Source organism: Dipodomys ordii, unplaced genomic scaffold (genome assembly GCF_000151885.1).
Source record: "Dipodomys ordii isolate 6190 unplaced genomic scaffold, Dord_2.0 Scaffold193, whole genome shotgun sequence".
In the NCBI taxonomy this organism is placed as follows: domain Eukaryota; kingdom Metazoa; phylum Chordata; class Mammalia; order Rodentia; family Heteromyidae; genus Dipodomys; species Dipodomys ordii.
In genome coordinates, this window is record NW_012267409.1 from 1,448,493 (window position 1) to 1,472,652 (window position 24,160).

Genomic DNA, 24,160 nt, shown 5'->3' on the forward strand with positions numbered 1-24,160 from the left:
CCACTTCAGCTGCAGTTCCACTTCTGGCTTTTGGTGGTTCATTGGAGATGATTCTCATGGCCTTTCCTGCCTGGGCTGGCATCAGACCTGGCTTTGAAATACTATCCTCAGATCTCAGCCTCCTGAATAGCTATGATTACAGGTGTGAGCTACTGGTGCCCAATAAGATCTCTTCTTGGTACTCTGGGCCTGAGCGCTGTCCCTCAGCTCTTCAGCTCAGGCAAGTTCTCTACCACTTTGAGCCACTTCCAGTTTCGGGGTAGTTTTTCTTGGAGATAAGACTTTCACAAAAGCCTTTCTTGCCCGGGCTTGCACTGAACCTTGATCCTTAGATCTCAGCCTCCTGAGTAACTAGGATTACAGGAGTGAGCCACCAGCACCCAGCTTAGGAATATGTTCTTTTTGAAAAAGTCATATAAAGTCATCTTTAGACTTTGATTAGATCATTTCATTAAACAGTAGATAAAATGATGTGGTTCTGTGAACCTTAAAAAGACTAAATGGGGCCGGGCGCTGGTGGCTCACGCCTGTAATCCTAGCTACTCAGGAGGCTGAGATCTGAGGATTGCGGTTCAAAGCCAGCCCGGGCAGGAGAGACCGTGAGACTCCTATCTCCAATAAACCACCAGAAAACCGGAAGTGGCGCTGTAGCTCAAGTGGTAGAGCGCTTGCCTTGAGCTGAAGAGCTGAGGGACAGCTCCCAGGCCCGGAGTTCAAGTCCCACGACCGACAAAAAAAAAAAAAAAAAAGACTAAATGGGAAAGTGGCGCTGTAGCTCAAGTGGTAGAGCGCTTCGCCTTTAGCTGAAGAGCTGAGGGACAGCACCCAGGCCCAGAGTTCAAGCCCCGTGACTGACAAAAATAAATAAATAATAAATAAAAAGACTAAATGGCTGTTGTGTGGAAACTGTCTCCTGAATTAATTATGGGACATATGAATTATTGTTTTGTGTGTTCAAACCAAGCTAGCAAATAGTGCATAAGCATAACTGAACTGCCCTATCTTAGTAAAAACTCAAGCACACCAGGTTGTACAGTCTACCACAGCAGAAAGGTGTGAAAATAATAAAGCCAGGAGCCCGTGACTCATACCTTAGTCGTAGCTATTCAGGAGACTGAGATCTAAGGATCACAGTTCAAAGCCAGCTTGGGCAGGAAAGTCTGTAGGCACTTCAATTAACAACCAAAAAACTGGAAGTGGCACTGTGGCTCAAGTGGTAGAGCACTAGCATTGAGCACAAAAGCTTGGGGACAGCACCCAGGCCCTGAGTTCAAGCCCCAGGAAAGGCAAAAAGTTTTTTAAAAGTAACAATAGGTCAGATGTGGTAACATATACCTGTCACTCAAGTATTTGGGAGACTGAGGTAGGGAGATTGAAAGTTCAAGGCTAGCTTGGGCTACACAGCAAGACCCTGTCAGAAAACAAGAAGGTAATAGGAATAAGAGACATAGATAGCTTTGTGGTTAGACTCATACCCATCCATGCATAATTTCTCAGCAGTTTTGGATCTAAGAACACAACTGGGATAATCAAAATTCTGGCTTGGGTCCAGCACTGCTGAGTTCATTTCCCTCTTGTTCTCCAAGACACATTTCCCAGTGCTGGCATGGATTTACCAAGGCCTTCTTTTGGGCTATGCAGACACCCCCTGGAAACAATGGTTCCCCCTTCTGGTAACGCTACTTCCCAAACCATTGGCCTGTGGCTTGGTGCATGTAAGGTGAGTTATTGCTAGACAAGCCTATAGTCTTATTCCTGAAATGCTGGAAAGGGAAGCTCAGAACCAACCCCTCGCTGTGGCTGGCACGTCCAAGAGTGGCTGGCCTGCTCTGAGCATCTGCCCCATAGAAGAGAGCACCAACATGGCTGGCAGGTGCCAAGTAACTAACAGCTTTCCCCAGACCTCAGGCACCTTCCAAAGCCATGGGAAACCTGAGGGCTCCCCTCAGACTCCAGGAAGTGCCCCACAGCGTGCCCGAGGGGCCTAGGAAACAAGGGCAGAGGTTGGGGAGGAGGCCCTGACCCTCGGCCCACTCCTCAGGAAGTGTTTTTTTCTAACAATTTAGCCATTTCTCAGGAACTCTAGGCAAGTTCCAAAGACCTGTATTGCTCATAAAGAAGAGGCTCACGTATCCCCAAACGGCCAAAACCAGCTCCCATTTATTTGACTGAGAACATTAAGAAGGATGACAAAATTAAACAATCTTTAATAAAATTCCTGTAGAAAACTCAGTCACAGGGCAACCACTCAGTGGTCTGTCTCACGTCCCTGAGGACCGAGAGCTCCCAATATTCTTTGGAGAATAAGCAGTAGTTGTGCTGGATCTCCCCAGCCCCCAGAAAGAGCATTCATTTACACATTCAACCAGTGCTCCTATTGCACAGAAACATTATTTGCCACCTAGCACCCTAGCTTTATGGTACCTCAACAAATAAATTAAAAAGATTTCAGTGTGGCATGAAACCATTCGATTTGAACTAATATCATTGAAAAAAATCACATTATTACAAGTTTTAATAAATACAATAAGAACAGGCTGGCATTGTACTAAAATAAAATACTGAATTTTAGGTCTGGAGATGATGCCATAAATAGGCTCCTTTTCATTTGCTTGCTTTCTTGCATATGTCTGCTCATGTGTTAGGTTCTAGGAAGCGACTTCTTTCCTAGATACCATATAAAATTGGTATTGATAATGTGCCTCATTACAGAAGCAGCTGGAAGAACTGGATCGCACAGTTAAAGATAACTTAAGACAAAGTTCTGCTTAAATCAGGCTGGAACATACCAAAGGAACATTTTTTTTAATACAGAACTCCCACTAGAAATCTTATAAATATATATATATGCAGCATATTTATATATCTATTTATATTATATATTATATCTGCCTCACCCATAGATTTTCAGCAAGTCTGGCTTGGAAGGATGCTGTCATGGAAGATAAATATTAACAAAATTAATGGGTTTCCACAGGTTTTTAAAAGATTCCTTTTGAAAAATAATCTGAAGTTCAAATTATATGATAATTTGTACTCTACACAATTTAAAAAGGGAAGGAAGATACCTTTCTTTGCAGCTTCACTGGAAGCAAACACAGCCCAGGCCCCAGCGTGGACAGGTTGCTGGCTAAGTAATAACACAGGCACAACACTGAAAAGAAGTATTTACACCTCTCCTGTAAAGTACCAAAAACTTAAAAACAAAAAAGACCTCACGCGGGCCCAGCGGCATTCCTTGGCGTGCAGTTTCAGCAGGAAATGATCATCATCACTTGGCAGCACTCATGATGAGCTGGGGGGCATTCAGAGCGGGGAGTGGGGAGGTGGAGGGTGGCAGGGCTCTTCAGAGTTCGGTGGGGGGCATTGTTCTTAATGACGCCGCAGTTCAGGAGTCTGTTCCCTTTATAACATCTCTGGCGGGGTCCAGTTCAATTCAGTGCAAGTGCAAAATGAGGAGGGAAGCAGACTGACGGGGGGGGGGGGGGGGTTCGGAGAACCGAGGCGTGGTTAGGACCTGTAGTCTTTGCGGACTGTGTGGGCCATCCAGTTCACTTTGGTGGTCCAGCTTTCCCTGAGCGCCTCATCGAATTTCTGCTTAAATTGTTTCAGTGCCTCTTCTTCGCTCTTCCCTAAGGCGAGAGAGTCCTGAAAGGGCAAGGGGAAAGTCCCACTGTTACCTATCCTCAGGGGAGATTCACACAGACAGCACTATCGGGAGCCTGGCTCGGCTATGACTTCCTCAGCCGCCATCAGGCACTGTGCTTTTAGTGGCTGAAGGATGACCACCAAGCGGCATGAAAATGTGGCCTTGTCATGGATAAAATTAGCTTCTCATCACTGCGAAATACTCAAAATATTTTCCCTGGCCAGCCAACAGCCTAGAATAGAAGAAGGCAAGTTGGGGAGGAAGAACTGGCCCAGCCTCATCTGGCTCACAAGCTCCTCCTCCATGCGTATTCTCTGGCTTCTTTTCCCTTCACTAAAAAGCTCTCTCACGGGAAATGACTTCCCTCGCTTCCTGTGAAATGAGCTCCACACAAAAAATGCAAGGCACAAAGGCAGGCCGTGTACCTTAAGATACTGTATGTCCTTGACCGACGTGAGCTCGGGAAGGCCTGCGGTCAGCATCAGGGCAAAGAGGGTGATGAAGAGATTGCCATGCCGCCGCAGGATCAGGTACGCGTCCTCACAGCACTGGCGGAACCTTGGCGAGGCGCACGGGGCCATGGAGATGAGCGCAAGGGAAAGAAGTTAGGCTCAGACAGTTGCACCCATTTCAAGCTTCAGTTCTGAGGCTGACTTCTGGAAACACGGTCCCAGGACTAAGATGCATATCCAGTGATTAAGTTCTCTACCATCACACACGCATGCACGCACGCACGCAAGCACACACACACACCTTTCCAGGAGCTAAACTAAATTGGAACTGTATGATAGGGCCATGCAACCGCCTAGGCTTTCCACTTTCCATGCAACGCGAGAACTGCTTCTAAAATGAGACGTGGACTGTGAACACTCTGGGCTCTGCACATGTGTGGACTCCAGACACTAAACCCCCAAATCATGCTGGTACTTCTGCATGGCTCCTCCCTGTCATCCTGCCTTTCATCTCTTCTTCAAGGTGATCATCTCCAACAGAGTCATCCTAACCTAACAGATTCTGCCAGAGAAAACCAGCCCCAGAGATGGACATGCTCCATTAGTCTGGACAGGGGACAAGGTTACAATGGCACTTGTTTGTGGACACATAGTGTATTTTGGCCATGTGACATACATCCCTAGCTACCACAGTAGGCCTGAAAGTTCATTATTTTTGTCTATATTTTAAGATAAGGAAGCAGCAAGAAGAGAAATAGCACATGTGGACATGTGGGTGTCCACGCCTGGCCTGCAACCTAGGCTCAGGCTAACCCCAGCACCATACTGCTTCAGAGACAGCTGTGGCACGGGCATAAGGCTGCATATGAACTGAGTGTATATCACACAGGAGCTCAGATTTTTCGTTTTGTTTTTGGGTTTTTTTTTTTTTTGCGTCCGGTCGTGGGGCCTGAACTCTGGGCCTGGGTGCTGTCCCTCAGCTCTTCAGCTGTAGACTAGCTCTCTACCACTTGAGCCACAGTGCCAGTTCCAACTTTTTCTGCTTATGTGGTACTGAGGAATGGAACCCAGGGCCTCATGCATGCAAGGCAAGCACTCTACCACTGAGCTACCTTCCCAGCCCAGGAGCTCAGTTCTGATCTCCAGCAAGCTCCTTCCTGAGCACTTTTGAACCTGATAAGCTCCTCCCCTGCTCTGCCCCCTAAGCCCTCTATTGTACACTGAGGGCCTCCCAGGCCTAAATATATATCTTGGTCAGATGTCAAAGTGTCAAGCGTTTTTACCTTGACATGAGAATACTCACCGGCCAAATTTTTCCGTGTTTCCAGTCTTTCCTTGCTGAATGACATGAATAAAGTCGTAAGTGAGAATAAAAGGCACGCGCTCCCTTTTAATGCCGAACTTGGATTTGAAGTTTCCGAGGATGTGTCCAAAGTCGATGTGGAAGAGCTGAGGAACAAACAGGCCTTTCTTTTTTGCATCGTCCCACTTGGGGCCGACTATTTCTGTTGGCCCCGCAAGCACCACCCAGCTCCACCTGAGCTCGCCCACAGCCTCGGGATCTGAGAGCATGTCTCATGCCCTCAGATCGTGACACTCAATAATAACTCTAGTGATAAGCTGAATGTACTCTGGGAAAGGATCCATTCTCTCAGCTGTGCTGCAGCCCCCTCTCCAGGGTCACCCCGAGCCCTGATGACCTTTTCCTATCATCACTGACTTCTTGGGTTTACATGTTTATGCTTAATGTTTCTCATTATTCCTTTTAAGTGGTGTCAGGAACAAATGCAGATAAATAGAAGCATTTGATCCAAATAACCAGAACTTGGGAGTGCGTGTGTGTATGTGTGTGTGTGTGTGTGTGTGAGAGAGAGAGAGAGAGAGAGAGAGAATCCTGAGGCTTGAACTCAGGGTGTGAGCACTGTTCCTAGGCTAGCATTTTACCACTTGAGTCAACCTCTGTCTTTTTGGTGGCTAATTAGAAGACTCTCACAGACTTTCTTGCCTGGGCTGGCTTTGACCTTGATCCTCAGATCTCAGCCTCTTTTTTTTTTTTTTTTACGTGATACTGGGGATTCAACTCAGGGCCTGGGCACTGTCCTTGAGCTGCTTTTGCTCAAGGCGAGCACTCTACCACTTGAGCCACAGTGCCACTTTGTGGTGCCAAGGAACTGAACCCAGGGCTTCATGTGTGCTAGGAGAACACTCTACCACTGAGTCACATTCCCAGCCAATCTCAGCTTTTTTTTTTTTTTTTTCTTGTCGGTTGGGGGGCTTGAACTCTGGGCCTGGGCGCTGTCCCTCAGCTCTTCAGCTCAAGGCGAGCACTCTACCACTTGAGCTACAGCGCCACCGGTTTTCTGGTGGTTTATTGGAGATAGGAGTCTCACGGTTTCTCCTGCCCGGGCTGGCTTTGAACCACGATCCTCAGATCTCAGCCTCCTGAGTAGCTAGGATGACAGGCGTGAGCCACCAGCACCCGGCAATCTCAGCTTCTTGAGTCGCTAAGATTATAGGCATGAGCCACCAGCACCAGCTCCAACTTTTCTTTCTTTCTTTCTTTCTTTTTTTTGCCACTGGTTATATTCTTTTCTTCTTCTTCTTCTTGTTTTATTGATCAACTGAGACAGGATCTCACTATGGAGGACAAACTCACAATCTTCATTCCTCAGCTCCTCAGTCTCCCAAGTGCTGGGATTACAGACATGTATCACTATGCCTGGCCGCTAAGCAGTTTTCTTGTACCGAAAGAATAGGAGATTTTTAAATAACCACAATACTTTTTCCCCTAATTTTAAAACACTAAAGTAACCACATTTAAGTAAACAGGTGCACAGGTACAGCACTGCAGTATGTGAAACAAGGGCCTGCAGCAAACGGAGGGAAATCAGAGTCGGGACTTTACCACGACTGAGGCCTGGGCAGACCCCGCACTGCAGCTTACCTGACCGGTTTTTTTCACCATGATGTTGTCACTGTGTCTGTCACCAATACCCAGGACGTAAGAAGCTACACAGTAGCCAGCACAGGATAGAGTAAATTCCTCGATAGCTCGGTCCAGGTCATCCCTGAACAAAAGAGAAAATGGAAGCCACCATGGTACTCAGCCCACGGTGTGTGGGATGAGGCCCGGCCACACCCGTTTCCCTGGGAACTGGAGAACCTGCAACGCTTTAGTTGCCAAGGCCATAGGGCTGCGCATGCTGGGTTGGCGGAGGAGCACAGGTAACTGAGCCTCAGCCAATTAAACTCCTACTTCTGGGGCGGGCGTGGAGGCCAAGGTCACATTCAGGGTGGTGAGAAGCACCAGCAGGCTGTGCTGCTCATGCTGGGGTAGGGAGCATTTTTGTCAGCTCTGACCTCAAAAGGAGAATCCCATTTGGAAGAATCAAGTACCGTGGCCCCAACCATATAAATGAACCACTTCAGCCACAGGTGACTAACCAAGCTCTTGGGAGAAAAAAGCCTCAAGACCAAAACTCAGAAACTTGACTCTCAGATCCAAGTCCTTGGACACTGCCAATGGCAGAATGACCAAGGCGGAATCTGACTTTGAAGTATTTGTTTGGAGAGACCAGAGTCTACAGATTCATTTGCTTCTATCATACAGTTAACCTATCAGAAGTTACTTAATCTCACAGTCCCATAATTAAAAACTTATGCTATCTCTAAAACATTTACATGCCTAGGCTGCAACTTATATTGTCGGCATTCTCAGCGTAGCTGTTGTGGTGGTGCACAGACGGGAGGGAGGCTGACATGTCCTTGCAGACACCTGCTTCTCACTTCTGCTTTTCTATGGGGTGGGTAAGGGTGGTTCTTCCCCTGGGTGGGCAGCCATTGCCTGGCTGCATGGGGAAGAAGTGGTAACTGACCCTGAATTGTACTCTTTAAGCCAGTTGAGAAGGGCATCTTTGTTGAAGGCCGCAGCGGCAGCCACGTTGCTACTGTTGAGCTGAATGTCAGCGATGGTTTCCGAGGTGCTTACCACCTCGATGAGGCCAGAGCGATCTCCGGTTGCCAAGCAGCCATAAGGCAACATCCTGCAAGGGGAAAATGGGCGTCAAGAACCATGCTGCCCTTTGCAGAAGGAAAAGAGTAAGTTGCTAGGGTTTTTCCTTTGATTGTTAATGAAGTTTTGTTATTACTGACACCCCTGCAGCACACATTAATGTCTTCTTGCTATGAGGGAAAATACAAGTTCTGCCTTCTGTTAGGGATCATTCACGAGCATTCCAGTGCTCTGACTACATGTGTCATCTGCTACATAGTTGTGCTAGTGAAGCTTTCTATTTGCCTGTGTGGATGGACAGGCGCATGGGAGATGAAAGCAGAGAGGAAGCTGCCAGGGTTTACAAACATCTAATAGGTACCATGTTCCAGATAAGCAATCAACATGTTGTCTTGGTACAGCAACTTCCCTTTTCCAGCTGTTCAAGCCTAGACACTTCAGGTCATCAGTCTTTTCCTTCTCTCATGTCCAACATTTAATTCAGCTGCCTTGAAAATATATCTACAGGCAGGCGTGTGGGTACATACCCATAATGCCAGCACTCAAGATTGCTGAAGCAGGAGGATCCCTGAGTTTGGGGCTAGCCTGCGACACACAGATGAGACACACAGAAAGATGGAAGGATGAGGGGGAGGAGAAGTCACACTTTTAACCGAGGTACGTTCCTGTAATCCCTGTACTCGGGAGCTGAGGCAGGAGGATGGAAACCTCAAGACCAGCCATGGCTCTACAGGGAGATTCTCTTAAAAACTAACAACAACAACACCAAACAGAAGGTTTCTTTTATAAATTAGCTACTCACATTCTCTGCATATTTTGATCTTAGACACTTTCCTTATGATGTTTTCTTTATATATTTTCTCTTCTCATTGGTTGTAAATATTCTCTGAAAGTGGTTTTATACCGAGAGCAATATGGGAGTGGAAGAAGGCCTCTTGGAAGGGTTCTGATAAGGGTCAGACTGCTACAGAGTACACAGAGGACAGAGCATACGGGGTTGGAAAACAGCTGGGTGCAGCTAGATTGTGAACGCTCTGTCAGATGGTGCCCCTTCCCACCTTCCTGCCTGTCAGGTGGCGAGACAGAAAGAACCGTCACAAATGCACCATGCAATATGGGGGCATGGATGGCTGTCAGGGAGAGTTCCATGAGGAGGGGGCAGGAGAGTGGGGGACAGGACAGAGCATGTGATGAAAGACAACGCAGAGCCCTGCAGGCCATGGGAAGGCTTGGGTGTGGAGGAGGGGAAGATGGTAGCAGGGTGGGGAGGGGAGGGAGGGTGAGGGAGATACATGTTAGGGTGTACAACAACCAGCTAAGAGGAGAACTTTATGTATTAGTTTCTAAAACTCCTTCCAAAGAAAAATTCAAGCTCATTCTGTCTCTGTAAGTACCTTTCTAATAATACCCAAGTAAGTCTGAGAGCGGAATTGGTGAATTACCTTCTGGCAGATGGACAGACCAATGGGTTGCTTCACATCTGCACTATTCATCTATTTCTCCTGCTGAAAGAGCGCCTGTCCATGAGAGGCAGAGGACTCCTGTGGGTACTGACAGACACCCTTTCCTGTCCGTGGCGTAGGACGAGCAAAGCCAGCCCTGCCAGGGTAAGAGGGCAGCTTCTCGCTCTCCGACCCCGCCCCTGCCCCCCCTTCCCCTGCAAGCCGAGCTGGCACAAGGCCAGCAAGCTTCCTCTTCAAAAGCAGCTGCGATGAAAGCATTCACAGCGGGAAGGAAAAAACACTCTTGTCAGAGAGACTCTTTGACAGAAGTCACGCTGGGGACATACTCCCAGAGCAACCCGGTCATCTTATCTAGACCTTCTTTGCACTGAACTTCTACTCTTCTTACCAAAGGACAACACTTTTAGCAATGTTTATCTTCCTTTCCCATACTCTCTGACCTAAGGAGCAATGTCACCTTTCCCACTAAACAAGAACTTAGTGAAATACGCTGTCTGCAGGGGGACGGGGGGGGGTGAGGGGGGCCAGCAGCCCCCATGTGTGTCCTCTAAATGGTACTGATGCCATATCGACCCACATCTGAGGAGGGCATGTGATTCCTTTACCTCATACTTATGCTACTTTCACATTCCTTCTCTGTTCCTCTAAGGCTGCTGCTGGCAGCTGTACCACTGAACTCATTTAGAAATTCTGCCTCACTAAACCCATTAGTGCAACTCAGATATAAAAGCAAAAGGAGTGGGAGGCAATGCATTTACTCTAGGGATATGAACTTTCATCTTAATCTCAACTGAATTTTGAAATTTTCTCTTTGAAAAGAATTGTTTTTAAGTGGTAGTTTAAGATTCTCAAAAAAAAAAAAAGGGAATGCAGCGGGCTGCCAGTGGTCATGCCTATCATCATAGCTATTGAGGAGGCTGAGCCAGCAGAAAAGTCCACTAGATTCCAGCTCTAATTAACCAGCAAAAAGCAGGGCTGAAGTCATGGTAGTAGAGCACCCACTAAGCAAGCAAGTTGAGTAATACGCACAAAGACCTAAGTTAAAAACCCATTAACACCAAGAAGACAAGAAATGAGTGAGGATAGCCATCAAACAAATGATTTCAAAGGGCTGGGGTGGGGGGTGGGGAGAGGGAGAGCACCTGCCTAACAAGTATGAGGCCCTGAGTCCCCCCTCCCCAGTACTGGTTTCATAGGGATGAGGGGACACAGAGGATGGCTAGGCCTACCAAGGGCCAGAGTTTACACATGGATGACCTATGAGACTAGACAGTAGCTGACTGACCACTGCCATTTGTTACCCAAAAGCAGTGAAGTCCTGCAACATGTTGGTGGCCAACAACTGTTCTCGTTTGGTAAGAAACACGCCAAACAGCATTGGGAGACATCAGAGGAAATGAAGCGACCACATCAGTTTTCACCCATGCAGGCATGGGCACCAGTACTAGTGCTAAAATAGTCACACACACAGAAGGTCCCCAAATGTCTGGGACTGAACTTATAAGAGTGTGCTGCTTGACCCAGTCTAACCTGAGCAGCTGGCCAAAGCCAAACACAATAGGACCCCTGGGGGTGGGGGGCACGTGTATTAATAGAAACTGTCACAAAAGTTTGGTGGGAAAAAAAAGATAAGTTGGAAAATGAACTCTTCAAAGAATTGAAGCCCTTCATCCTTTTTTTAAACATGGGGTCAGAGGACAAAAAGTCAGGACAGATCCTGCTGGACAGACAAGTTCCTTCGGGTGGGTACACAGCCTTCTCCTAGCAGACAGCAACGTGGCTGCCTCTTTATCGGCGGCCACAAAGAGCCTCGGCAAGGGGCCAGGGCAGACCCACTGTGGCAGCCACTGACAGCCACGGGGTTTATAGTTCTCAAGCCGTAAATGTGGCTTCTCCACAATGATCAATCACTCCTCCTCACTATGGATTATTCTTCATTTGCTAACTGGTCCCAGCTACTAGTTATGTTTGATTTAAACAGCTCTCCCAAAAGCATCCTGACGTAAACGGCAGGAGGACGGCGCTCGGCACTCCGGCAGAGGTGCGCCGGGTTGTCTGCAGGTGGTTATGCTCTCTGCTCCCTATTGCGGTCCTGCGAGAGGAAAGAGCAGTGCAGCAGACTTCCTTCTGCCTAGCAGAACTGCAGTGGTGACACTGGAAGATCCACCAGTAGAAAACTCGTTTCCATTCCTATACTTAGGTTCTTTGGGATCGCTATACCTTGATGAATGAAGGCACAGCTATTGTTTTCTCACCTAGACAGAAGGGGAAAATAATAAACTTTGACAGTCCTAGATTTGAATTTAGCTCTGCTACCTAATATTTCTTTTCTTTTTCTTCTTTTTCTCTCTTTTTTTGCCAGTTCCGGGGCTTGAACTCCTGGCATGGGCACTGTTCCTGAGCTGCTTTTGCTCAAGGCTAGTGAACCACAGCGCTACTTCGGGCCTTTTTTATGTGGCACTGAGGAATCAAACCCAGGGCTTCATGCAGAGTAGGCAAACACTCTACCACTCCCACCTGCTATTTAATATTTCTGTAATGCTTACTTTTAAAATCTTTATTGTCCTAATTTTTCTCATGTGTTATGCTTACATATTACTTGGTAAAGAACCTACTACAATGTCTGCTTCAGTCAATACATAGCAATTGGTTCAGGCAGCTATGGTAGTACACACCAGTAATCTAGCACTCAACGTACTAAGTAGAAGGAACACAGTTCAAGTCCAGCCTTCACTACATATCAAGTCCCTGTCTCAAAAAATCCAAACCAAAACACAAGCAAACCAAGTATGGCTCAAGTGGTAGAGTTCGGCCTAGCAAGAGCCAGGCCCTGGGTTCAAACCCTAAAACTGAAAGAATATCAAGAAAACCACAGACTGTAATGTGACTTGTGTGGCTGTCCAAACCTTATAATTCATTCTGGAATTTTAAGCAACTATACAGTTTTTGTGGAGGTTTTTTTGTTTTTTTTTTGTCGAACGTGGGGTTTGAACTCGGTGCCTGTGCACTGTCCTTCAACTCTTTTTTTTTTTTTGCTCAAGGCTAGCACTCTACCACTCTGAGCCACAGTACCACTTCCAGTTTTCTGGTAGTTCATTGGAGATAAGAGTCTCACAGACTTTCCTGCGTGGGCTGGCTTTGAACCATAATCCTCAGATCTCAGCCTCCTGAGTAGCTAGGATAACAGGTGTGAGCCACCAGTGCCTGGCGACCTGTCCAGTTTTAAATCTGATCACGTTTAAATAAGATAATGTATTGCAGGAAGGAGGAACTAATGTACTGTGGGGGAATCCACTACGAGACACAGACATTAATTCACCACAATTCTCACCGAAGGTCCAGACCAGCTTCTTTCCAGAGTAAATCCATCAAGCGCAGCATTTGGAGTGTCAGCATATCCTGTCGTAAATCTAAGGGAGAGCACTGCTTAATTATATTCGAAGTAACTCATTAATGTAACCTTAGACAACTCAGTCAAATCTAAGCAAAACCATAGCAAATGTGCTATGAGTTTTTTTTTTCCAAAAATTTCTATGTTGACTATATTCACTATATCATAAGCTTATTTGTTACCATGTTCCTGTGAGTTCAGAAATTAAGCAAAATGCTTTTAAACTGCTCACAAACTGGATTAGCTTGCATTTGTATTATACTCCACTACTGTTTGCCTTTAGAGCTACACAGACAGTTTTTATGAATCACAAGTGAATTGTGGTTCTTCCAAAGTGGAAGAGCTGAATGGATGATGTCTTATGTCAAACAGTACTTCCAGTCCCATTTTCAGAGGGCTGAGGCAAGAAGATGGTGAGAGTGAGGCCAGCCTGGGCTCCAGAGGAAGATCCTGTCTCTGAATGAATAAATAAATGCAAGAATGAATGAATGAATGAACAACTAAGCGAGTAAATATTTCTGAGCGAGTGCTTTGAGGTCAGAGTATGTTTATGAGCTTGGAGGGTCAAGTGGGGGTAAGTGTCTCAAGTGAAATCTCCCAAGGAATGTGGAGCTGTAAGAATATCAGGACTCACCATCACCATTTTTAAAAATCACTCCCACGGAGTCCTCACCAAACATCTTATTGCTGTACACAAGCCACAAAGGCTTCATTTTGGAGTCCATGTACTTGCATTTCTCCACACTGAAACAAACCAGTCAGGAAAATCAGCCCACTGCATGAAGTCATCTGCCCAGACGGTTGTTTTCCCCTGGTGACCTGATGTGGACACCCCTCTCCTACTCCTTCTGGGGTGTGCGACCGTCAGAGGTAGAGGACCTTCTCTTGGTAGAAAGGATGGGGATGGCATGTGCTGATGCCAGCTGGGCTAGATGCCAGCTGATGCCCAAGGCCCTTCCCTCCTTCCCACCGCCCCAAACAACTGCTCCTCTTGCCACCTCGCACCCTAGACTTTTCATTTCCCCACTTGGTGACCATAACATGGATTAACTATAACTGGATTAACGTTAGGATTATTCTGAACCATACTCGAGGTTTCAAAACGAGGGATCCATTTGAACAGGTGAACCATACATACAGTACACTGGTACTGTATTAACACAAGTGACATTCATTGCTTATCTGTCAACTTATTACTTTGTTTATAAATGACAAAGAGGAAATATTTCCAAATTCATCCAGGACCCCATTTTAACACAGAGTAAATAATCCATTATGGTTTCCAAAATTTGGTCACGTAGGATTTTCTTATAAACCAGTAATAGAGAAATTAAAGTGCACAGGGGGTGAAGGAAATTCATGTATGATGACTGGACAAATCCACAGGTAGATTCGGCCCATGGGCAGAACACTCTAGTGCAGTCTCTGAGGCCTCTGAGGACCAGGTCTTCCTCACTTAATTACTCTGCTGACTAGGGCTACTGCTCCCCCAGCTCATGACCCAGCATTCCTTTCAGCATTGCTATTTTCATGGGGGCCTCAGCGTACAAAGCAGAAGCCACTTACTAGAGTTCGGAGAGAATGACACATGGATTCAGAGGAGACTGCAGGTCCGAGAGGGCCTCCCGGTAAGCACTCTGCTTTAAACAAGTATGCATCGCCTCCTTCCCTTTAGCCCTGTTCAGCTTCACTGCATTCAGTTTGATCAGACTATTTAATGTTTTTAGCTTATTGAGTGCTTCCACCTGAAAAAGAAGGTTGAAAGGAAACATACTAGGACATCATGTGATCACATGAGTCAATAGCACACTCCTCACATGGATGCATGCGCACACACAAATGCACACACACACACATACACATACATGCATGTGTGTAGGATAGCTGAAATAGAAACAGCATATGACAAGTATTTTACACACAGGAAAATGAAAGTTTGTTTTGGCACATCACTTGAGGTATCATCATCACTCTTAACTTCCTTTAAGTCTTCCTTCTTTAACTCTTATAAATTAGGAAAAAGGAACCACATAGATGGAGATTTACAGGTCAGAAAGTGAGACCATGCTTAAAACTAGCAACAACTAAGCCGGGCGCCTATGGCTCACGCCTGTAATCCTAGCTACTCAGGAGGCTGAGATCTGAGGATCATGGTTCAAAGCCAGCCTGGGCAGGAAAGTCCGTGAAACTCTTATCTCCAATAAACTACCAGAAAACCGGAAGTAAAGCTGTGGCTCAAGTGGTAGAGCGCTCGCCTTGAGCTGAAGAGCTGAGGAACAGTGCTCAGGCCCAGTTCAAGCCCCATGACCGACCAAAAAAAACAAAAAAAAACAAAAAAAACTAGCAACAGCTAAGGATGAAAGCATGAGGATGTATGTGCAGGTCACTGAGGAGAGACTGAGGAAAGAACATCATCCCAAACACTCCTTCCATCTGTGTTGCCCAGAGGGTGACAGGAAAATCAGGGGACTGACATTCCAGATAGTCAACCTTAATATCTATGTAACAACCTGCTACTTATTTGTTCTATTTTTTTTTTGGGGGGGGGGGGTCCTGTCGTGGGGCCTGAACTCTGGGCCTGGGCGCTGTCCCTCAGCTCTTCAGCTCAAGGCTAGTACTCTACCACTTGAGCCACAGCGCCACTTCTGGCTTTTTTCTTTTTGCTTATGTGGTGTGAGGAATTGAACCCAGGGCCTCATGCATGCAAGGCAAGCGCTCTACCACTGAGCCACCTTCCCGGCCCCTATTTTTTTTTTTTTTTTGAGATGAGGTTTGCCATGTAGACCAGGCTGGCCTTGAACTCAAAAGGGTTACAAGCATGCACCACAACCATACCCTGAAATTTCTATTTCTTGCCATCACTCTGTACAACATCTTCTCAGTAGATTCTCCATTAATTGGATAGCTAGAATGGGTGATTGCAAAGTATTTGTTGTCCAAGTCTAAATTGCTTTTTTATAATGAGGTAGTTCTGGATATAGGTAGGAAGGAAGGAAGGAAGGAAGGAAGGAAGGAAGGAAGGAAGGAAGGAAGGAAAAAGCAACTCATGCTACATGCAAATATACAAGTACTACAGGTAGATCAGCAATGGCCAAGAAAATCAAAACCATTTAAGTGCTGGGTGCTAGTGGTTCATGCCTTTAATCCTAGCTACTTAGAAACTTGAGCTCTGGATGAGCTCAGTTTAAAGTCAGGTAGAAAAACTTATACATTCTCCAAAATCATCAGCAAAAGGCAGGACTAGAGGCATGATTCAAGTGGTAGAGCACCAGCTCAGCAAGCAAGCCATTGAGACTGAGACCCCGAGTCCAAACTCTGATACGCACAAAACATTTATGCACTAGTAGTAGTTGATGCCTATAATCTTTGCTACTTGAATGAGAGGATAGCAGTTTAAGGGTAGCCTAGGCAGAAAGGTCCGTGAGATCCCTTCTTAACCCACAGCTGAGTGTGGTGGCTGACATATGTTATCCTAGGCTGAGATCAGAGGATCATGGCTCTAGGCCAGCTGTAGGCCAGAAAGTCCAGGAGACTCTGTGTCTCAGTGGAAAAGGGCGGGCATGGAGGCTGGTGCCTGACATTCCATCTACAACAGGAAACCTTAAATAGGCAGACTGTCCTCTAGGGTGTGTGCAGGAAGATAAGCCCTATCTCAAAAATAACCCAGGGCAAGAAAAAGGTCTAAAGGCATGACTCAACCAGTAGAGTGGCTGTCTAGCAAGTATGCAGCTTAGAGTTCAAATCTCACTACTTTAAAAAAAAATCTGCTTTAATAACTGAAAGTCTTCTGTGTCGTATTACATAAAATTTACAAGAATGCTATCCTCAGCCACTCACAAATCAGAAGACACATTTGATGAATATAGCAGTCTAACTGAACGCAATAAATGATTTTAAAAATATAGAAGAAATCTTTTCAAACATAAAACAACATAATGAACACTGTGATTTGGAATTCCATGAGCAGATTTCTTTTTTTTTTTTAAATACTAAACAGATTTCTTTTATATCATATTTTCATTCTGAACTTTTGCTTCCCTGCCAGAAAAACCACTGAGATTACGGTAAGAGTAGGAATTTAAGCATGCAGTTTCTACACATAAAGCCGAGACCTTGCTCATAAGAAACTAAGAAGGTTCTACGTAGCCAGATGATAAAATCAAGATGGCTGAACCCTGCCAAGTCAGCCGTCTGCCAAAACCGCAGACTCTGCGCTTCTTAACAGTTTCAGGGGCTGTGCAAACACTGGTGACAAGGGAACCAGATGAAAACTGGGCTACACAAACAGGAACTTTTTTGAAGTACTTCAAATTTGAGTTTCTTCTGTGTTTGTACAGTAGGGTAATTTCATGCCCCATCTCTAATTGTGTTGATACTCATTTCCTGGAACAGTGTCTCAAATGGCATAAGTCAAATACCAGAAGCGTTTCAACACGTCATTGTATTGGCTTACAGATAACAAGAGCTGCTATGTAAATGGTACCGTCTTCCTCTTAGAACTCATTAGAAGAGAAGAAGGATGAGCATCATTTGTTCATAAATATGCCCTGCTGAAAAGGCACGCTGAGAGAGTGTGGTGTGGGTTGAGCAGCTGTGAGGGGGTGGAAGGAGACAGCGGCCATGATGAGGGCAAGGGAAGAGGATCAACTTTATTAGGCCCTGGCAGAAATTCTCGATTTTATTTTCAATAGGGAAAAATGATTGTAGGAATTTTAAGAGGAAATGACACACTAGAACTTGCCATAAAGATCACTTTTCCAGCTCACTAGAGATTGAAGGGGGGAGTGAAGGCACAAGGGTATAAATGGTGAGGAGAGGCTACATTTTGATGGTTATTGTAAAAGCCCAAGTCATAGAGAAGACATTAGACTAGAAGAGGATAGGCCTGAACACTAGTCAGGTGGACAGTTGAGATTTATTTAAGTGGTCTATGAAACCAACGGGATTAATGCTCCTGTGAGGAATAATGGAGCTGAATAGGCAGTGAATAGATATTAGCTGTTACTACCATCCCCAGAGGGCTTTTTCCAGAAAGGTGGGTTAGATATAGTTGTTTTAATAGCAAGGAAAGCGGGTTGGGAAGGTGGCTCAGGGGTAGAGTGCTTGCTTTGCATGCATGAGACCCTGGGTTCGATTCCTTAGCACCACATAAACAGAAAAAGCCGGAAGTGGCATTGTGGCTCAAGTGGTAGAGCGCTAGCCTTGAGCTGACGAGCTGAGGGACAACACCCAGGCCCAGAGTTCAGACCCCGTGACAGACCAAAAAAAGAAAAAAAAAAAACAGCCAGGAAAGTTCTAAATCCTAAAACCATCTAAAGGAAGGCTCTGGGAGTTTCTCTGGCAGGTCAAATGGGTGAGGAAAGTTATATAATTGAGGAAGTGAGTCCTGGCTGCTTATGTTTCCTATGGCATTTGGTTAGAATTCTCCTGTACAATCTGAAACTTCCTGAGCTGTCTTAAAGGACTCTTATTAGTCTCGTAAGTTACAGCATCTCGATGACGCGATGTGCAGATGTGGTGCTTGGTGAGATGGCCTACAGGGCATGATGCAAGACAGGAGGTGAGGACAAGAGCCGGGGGTACCTGCTTGGAGAGGACCTTCATGTGCCCCACGCTCCCTCGGCAATACGCTTCCAGAATCACGCCGAACTGGACGGAGACAGCAGGGATGTGCACCTCAGACCTGCAGAGAGGGATGTATATAAGGTCTTCCCCATGCTCAGATCACCACATGAAAATGTGAACTTCTTGATTCTATTACGAAAGAAATAAGAGATGCCACCCAAACAAAAGAACTGCTCAGGGCATGCGCAATTATTAGCAAGATGCTCAGTTTTTCAACTTATGAAGCTTCCTTGTTCAAGAGGGCGGGGGGAGGAGAAGGGGGGAATATGTCAATGATAGCTTGCCTAGCATGTGCACAGCTCTGGGTCTGATCCTCAGCAACCAAAATAAGTAAAGAAATAAATCAAAAGGGAAAGAAGAGAGAGGGGAGTGGGTGAGGTAGTGTGGAAACGAGGTACATGTTGTAGCTGGGTTGTCAGAAACAACTAGAGTAGTGAGTGTTGCACAGAATGGCACCTACAACACCGGACATAGTAACTCAAGCACACAGGGGACTGGAACTAAAGAGAATGACTTACCTAAGATGCCAAAACAGAAACTGCCCTATCCTCCGGTTGGCAAGCGCCCGTTCCAGCAGGAATCGAGAGAGAGCGCAGTCGAGGAAAGGCTCATATTTTAACACCTGCACCAGTTGTAACAGATACTGAGAGAGCTCTTCATCACTGAAAGACACAGAACACAGAATGCCTCAACCACGTGTGGCAGACGGCCCTTCCGAGCCATGTGTCTGGGCTCGAGTCCAGGCTGGTCATGAGCCAATCTCGCTGGACACAGCCTCACAGCAAAGGTGGCAGAGGTGGCAAGCATGAGAGCTCACTTTTACCAAGGGAAGTAAAGTGGGACGTCCACCAAGGGATCATACAAAGAATCTTTTCTACTTACCCGAGCAATCATTTTTTAACAAAAAATTTCATTAGCATGTAAGCAAACTATTTTACTTTTCACTAGCTCAAAAGAAAGGAGGGAGTGTTTCTGTACAATTTAAAGCATGCCTAAGTTAATTCTATATTTATAAGTTACTAGGTAGAGAGATGGAAGCAGCATCTCTACAGAGGAGGACATGGGATCGTCACTGAATTCCTGACAACAGTTCCCAAAGCGAGGATGGGGAAACAACCAAAACTATCAGGAACCTAGGCAGGACTCCAACTTAACCCACAAACTACAACATGCTCTTCATCTCACGGCAAAATACCAAGATAATACAAAGGTGGCTCAATCCTGGGTGGAATAGAGTGTGTGAAGAACAGAGCCCTGCGGCTGTCCTGTGAAAAGCCCTCTGATAAGCACAGCCTGTGACTAGCACCTAGGAACGGGTTTCAATGGAGTTTCTTTTCCCTACCGCATGGCTCACGGCCAAGACATCATGTAAATGGCATAGTTCAGGATGTACATCCAGTGTGGAAGTTGGGTACAGACTAGGCAGGAGGCACCTGAATAACCAGCGCACCAATAACCCCTGGCTACCAGGTCTCAAACAAACTTCGTGGACCTTTTCCTCTCTCCTAAGACACTGAGGCCCACACCCTCTTCCACACGCCTCCAGGGAAAGCAGGTGGCAGGCCTACCTCATCTGCCGTAGGCAGCTCACTGCGTACTCCCGGACGTACTGGTCCGGGTAGTTGAAGTCCAGGAGCTCCAGTGCTTCTCGAGGGGGCAGTTTAGGCCAAATTTGAAGCAGTGCCTGAAGCTGTTCAAAATTAAAACGGGTTCAGAAATGATGGAAGACAAAAGCAATCTGCTTTCCTTTGGCACACAGAATCACAGAGACAAGCCACAAAGAAAGAAAAAACACTTTAATTATCAATGCCTTCAGAATCCATTCGGGTTAATATGGATGGACAAAGTGTCTGTTGATGAAATATTCTATACGTAAGTTTGAAGAGCTACTAGATACTTACCTGAAATAGAATAAGACACTGAATATGGGGATTCTTTTTTTTTGGGGGGGGGGGTCGTGGGGCCTGAACTCTGGGCCTGGCTGCCGTCCCTCAGCTCTTCAGCTCAAGGCTAGCGCTCTACCACTTGAGCCACAGCACCACTTCCGGCTTTTTTTCTTTTTGCTTATGTGGAGTGGGGGAATTGAATCCAGGGCCTCATGCATGCAAGGCAAGCGTTCTACCACTGAGCCACCTTCCCGGCCCAATATGGGGATTCTTGAAGCATAAGATATTACGTGATGTAAAGGCGTAATAAAAAAAAGCAATAATCTAGAAACACTTAGAGGTGAAATTCAAACTCTCTTACGCCTGTAATCCTAGGTACTCATGAGGCTGAGATCTGAAGATCATGGTTCAAAGCCAGACAGTGCAGGAAACTCTGTGAGACTCTTATCTCCAATAAACCACCAGAAACCGGTGTGGCTCAAGTGACAAGAGTGCTAGCCTTGAGCAAAAGGAGCTTAGGGATAGTGCCCAGGCCCAGAGTTCAAGACCCAGGACCAGAAAAAAAAAAAAAAACAAGAACAACAACAAAATAACCCAGCATGATGCTAGCATAAGGACACACACAGAGATCAATGGAACAGAACAGCAAGACCAGAAGGAAACCCACACATCTAAAGCTAACTGATCTTTCCTGAAGGTGCCAAGAATGTTCTTCAGAGAACAAACAGTCTTCTTTTTTTTTTTGTCGGCCATGTGGCTTGAACTCTGGGCCTGGGCGCTGTCCCTCAGCTCTTCAGCTCAAGGCGAGCACTCTACCACTTGAGCTACAGCGCCACTTCCGGTTTTCTGGTGGTTTATTGGAGATAGGAGTCTCACGGTCTTTCCTGCCCGGGCTGGCTTTGAACCGCAATTCTCAGATCTCAGCCTCCTGAGTAGCTAGGATTACAGGCGTGAGCCACCAGCGCCCGGCCAGACAGTCTTCTTAATAAAAGATGCTAGAAAAAAATGTGATACGCATCTCCACTGCCTAAGATATCCACAGACTAAAACTAGACACTGCTACCTTGCCAGTTAGGGGGAAAAAAATAAAACACCTCAAATGGATTAAAGATTAAAATGTAAGACCCAAAACTGAGGGGGGGAAAAAACACAACCTATATGCTCATATACTGATGAATGAATAGAAGAAAAGTATTTCTAAGAGAGTACTATTCAATCATTAACAGGATGACATCTAGCACAGAAAACCAGTTCCACTATGGGATCTTCAGGTTCATTTCACAGAAGGCTGAGAGCAGGCACTCTAGCACTTGAGCCACACCTCTACTTCCAGCTTTTGCTGGCTATCTGGAGATAAGAGGCTCATGGACTTTTCTATCCAGAGATGTCTTCAAACCAAAATCCTCAGATCTCAGCCACCTGAGTAGCTAGAATTACAGGCATGAGCCACCAACCAGTTCTCCCCAATTTTTACGTTTTTATGTATGCATAAAATTAAATTTAGCTTGGCCAGGTATGATAGTGCACGCCTGTAATCTCATCACTCAAGAGGTTAAAACAGGAAGATCTCAAGTTCGGTGCTAATCTGGACTACACAATAAGAACCTGCCTTAAAAAAAGTAAGTAACTAAATAAATAAATAGGGGAAAATAAATCCATCCAATGTAAGGATACGGTACTTTCCATAAACCCACCAGTAGTACATGTACTCTAGAGGAGTTACAGAGATGGTCCTCTGTTACCTGAGCAACATCTTCAAGTTTATTCCATTTGATGGACAGGAGTAACTTGGGCAGTGACTGTGGGAAGTTTTCTCGGCAGTCTTGTCGCAGAGTCCAAATAAGATCCATTTCATTCTCACACAGCTGAGACAAGGGGTCCCTGTCCAAGATCTCCTTCAGTACAGCAAGAAACTTCTTCCCACCTCGACTCTGTTAAACAAAGTAAAATATTCACAGAATTCAACTGTGTCAACATCCCAAACATAAGCTTCACTATGTGAGCTACAACAATATGACTCCACAAAGACGCTAATGAAAGTAGATCCTTTTCTAAGCTGAAGATGAAGAATTAATCTCAAAAAGTTCTATAAAGGAAGAATGCCGCTTTTTAAAATCCATATGGAAACGCTAGATGGCAGCATTGCTCTTGGGTTAAGAACCAGTCACTCATCGGACTTTTCTTTCATTTGTAGTTTCTATCAACCAAACACCCTAAGATAAGTAGAACACATGAGGTGAAAACGAAAGCTCCTTCTTGGGTTGCACATTGGCTTACATCTATATCTGTAAGAGAAGAGCCACGTGATCTGGGCATGTAGCTTATGAGAAGGTCACTTGCCTGGCTGGGCAGGGCCCAGGTTTGATCTCAAGAAGAGCAAAGGATGCATCTTGCCAGGCATGTTGACACATGCCCATTATCGCAGCACTTGGAAAGCTATGGCAAGAAAATCCCTAGTTGGAGGGCAGCCTACTCTATATAAGGAGATCCTACTAAAAAAAAATCAATTTAAAGTAGCTGGACCCCAGTTGCTCAGATTTGTAATTCTAGCTACTCAGGAGGCTGAGATGGCAGTTCGAAGCCAGACAAAGCAGGAAAGTCCATGAGACTCTCATCTCCAATTAACCATTAAAAATCCATAAGTGAGACTGTGGTTCAAATGTCAGAGCGTTCACCTTGAGCAAAAAAAGCTCAGGGACATCACACAGGCCCTGATCTCAAGCCCCAGGACTGGCAAAATTATTATAAAAATTCAGTGACTGTTATCTAAGCACTTGGGAGACAGAGACGGGAAGATTATGGGTTTGAGGGCAGCCTGGGCTACACAGAGAGACATAGTTTCAGAAAACAATCAACCAAACAAAATAAATAGCCTGTTAGATACTTTAATAATGATTAACCTACCACCCAATAATTTGTGTGTATACTTATTATACACATATACATATGTATATCTATGTAATATAAGTACATAAAAGGTCTGGAACAGTGGGTGGTTCATGCCTGCAATCCCATCTACTCAGACTGTGAAACTGGTTGAAGGATACCTATACAAAAAGTTAGCAAAGCATCTCAACTTTTTTTGTTCTTGTTGGTCCTGGAGTTTGAACTCTGGGCCTGGGCGCTGTCCCTCAGCTCTTCAGCTCAAGGCTAGCGCTCTACCACTTGAGCCACAGCACCACTCCCCGCTTTTTTCTTTTTGCTTATGTGGTGCTGAGGAATCGAACCCAGGGCCTCATGCATGCAAGGCAAGTGCTCTACCACTGAGCCACCTTCCCAGCCCCTAGATGCTAGCTTTGAGTAAAAGAAGCTCAGAGACAGAGCACAGGCCCTGAGTTCATGCCCCAGGACTAGAGGAAAAAAAGAAAAAAAAAAGAAATACTGACCATTAAAAAAAAAAAAAGAAAGAAACAATACATGCTGGCAAGGATGAAGGGAAAACGTAATTGTCATATACTGTTGAAAGGTGCACTTGTGCAACTACCATGGTAATCAGAACAGAGGTTCTAAAAAGACACATATAGGGCTGGGAAGGTGGCTCAGTGGTAGAGCGCTTGCCTTGCATGTTAGAGGCCCTGGGTTCAATTCTTCAGCACCACATAAGCAAAAAGAAAAAAGCCAGAAATGGCGCTGTGGCTCAAGTGGTAGAGCGCTAGCCTTGAGCTGAAGAGCTGAGGGACAG

The 24,160-nt window shown here is 45.7% G+C and overlaps 1 protein-coding gene across 1 annotated transcript in view; it reads right to left on the reverse strand.

The window, feature by feature from the left end:
- Positions 1–2,138: 2,138 nt before the first annotated feature.
- Positions 2,139–24,160, reverse strand: part of Pik3cb (phosphatidylinositol-4,5-bisphosphate 3-kinase, catalytic subunit beta) — a 61,266-nt gene continuing 39,244 nt past the window's right edge. The window contains exons 13-24 of the mRNA XM_013034680.1: positions 22,221–22,409; positions 20,161–20,282; positions 19,111–19,254; positions 18,551–18,650; positions 14,534–14,712; positions 13,602–13,711; positions 12,908–12,986; positions 7,977–8,144; positions 7,046–7,169; positions 5,405–5,550; positions 4,075–4,207; positions 2,139–3,648 (exon numbers count right to left, since the gene is read on the reverse strand). Of these exons, the coding sequence (XP_012890134.1) occupies positions 3,511–3,648; positions 4,075–4,207; positions 5,405–5,550; positions 7,046–7,169; positions 7,977–8,144; positions 12,908–12,986; positions 13,602–13,711; positions 14,534–14,712; positions 18,551–18,650; positions 19,111–19,254; positions 20,161–20,282; positions 22,221–22,409 (1,632 nt within the window). The 3' untranslated portion in view covers positions 2,139–3,510. The remainder of the gene's footprint in view (positions 3,649–4,074; positions 4,208–5,404; positions 5,551–7,045; positions 7,170–7,976; positions 8,145–12,907; positions 12,987–13,601; positions 13,712–14,533; positions 14,713–18,550; positions 18,651–19,110; positions 19,255–20,160; positions 20,283–22,220; positions 22,410–24,160) is intronic.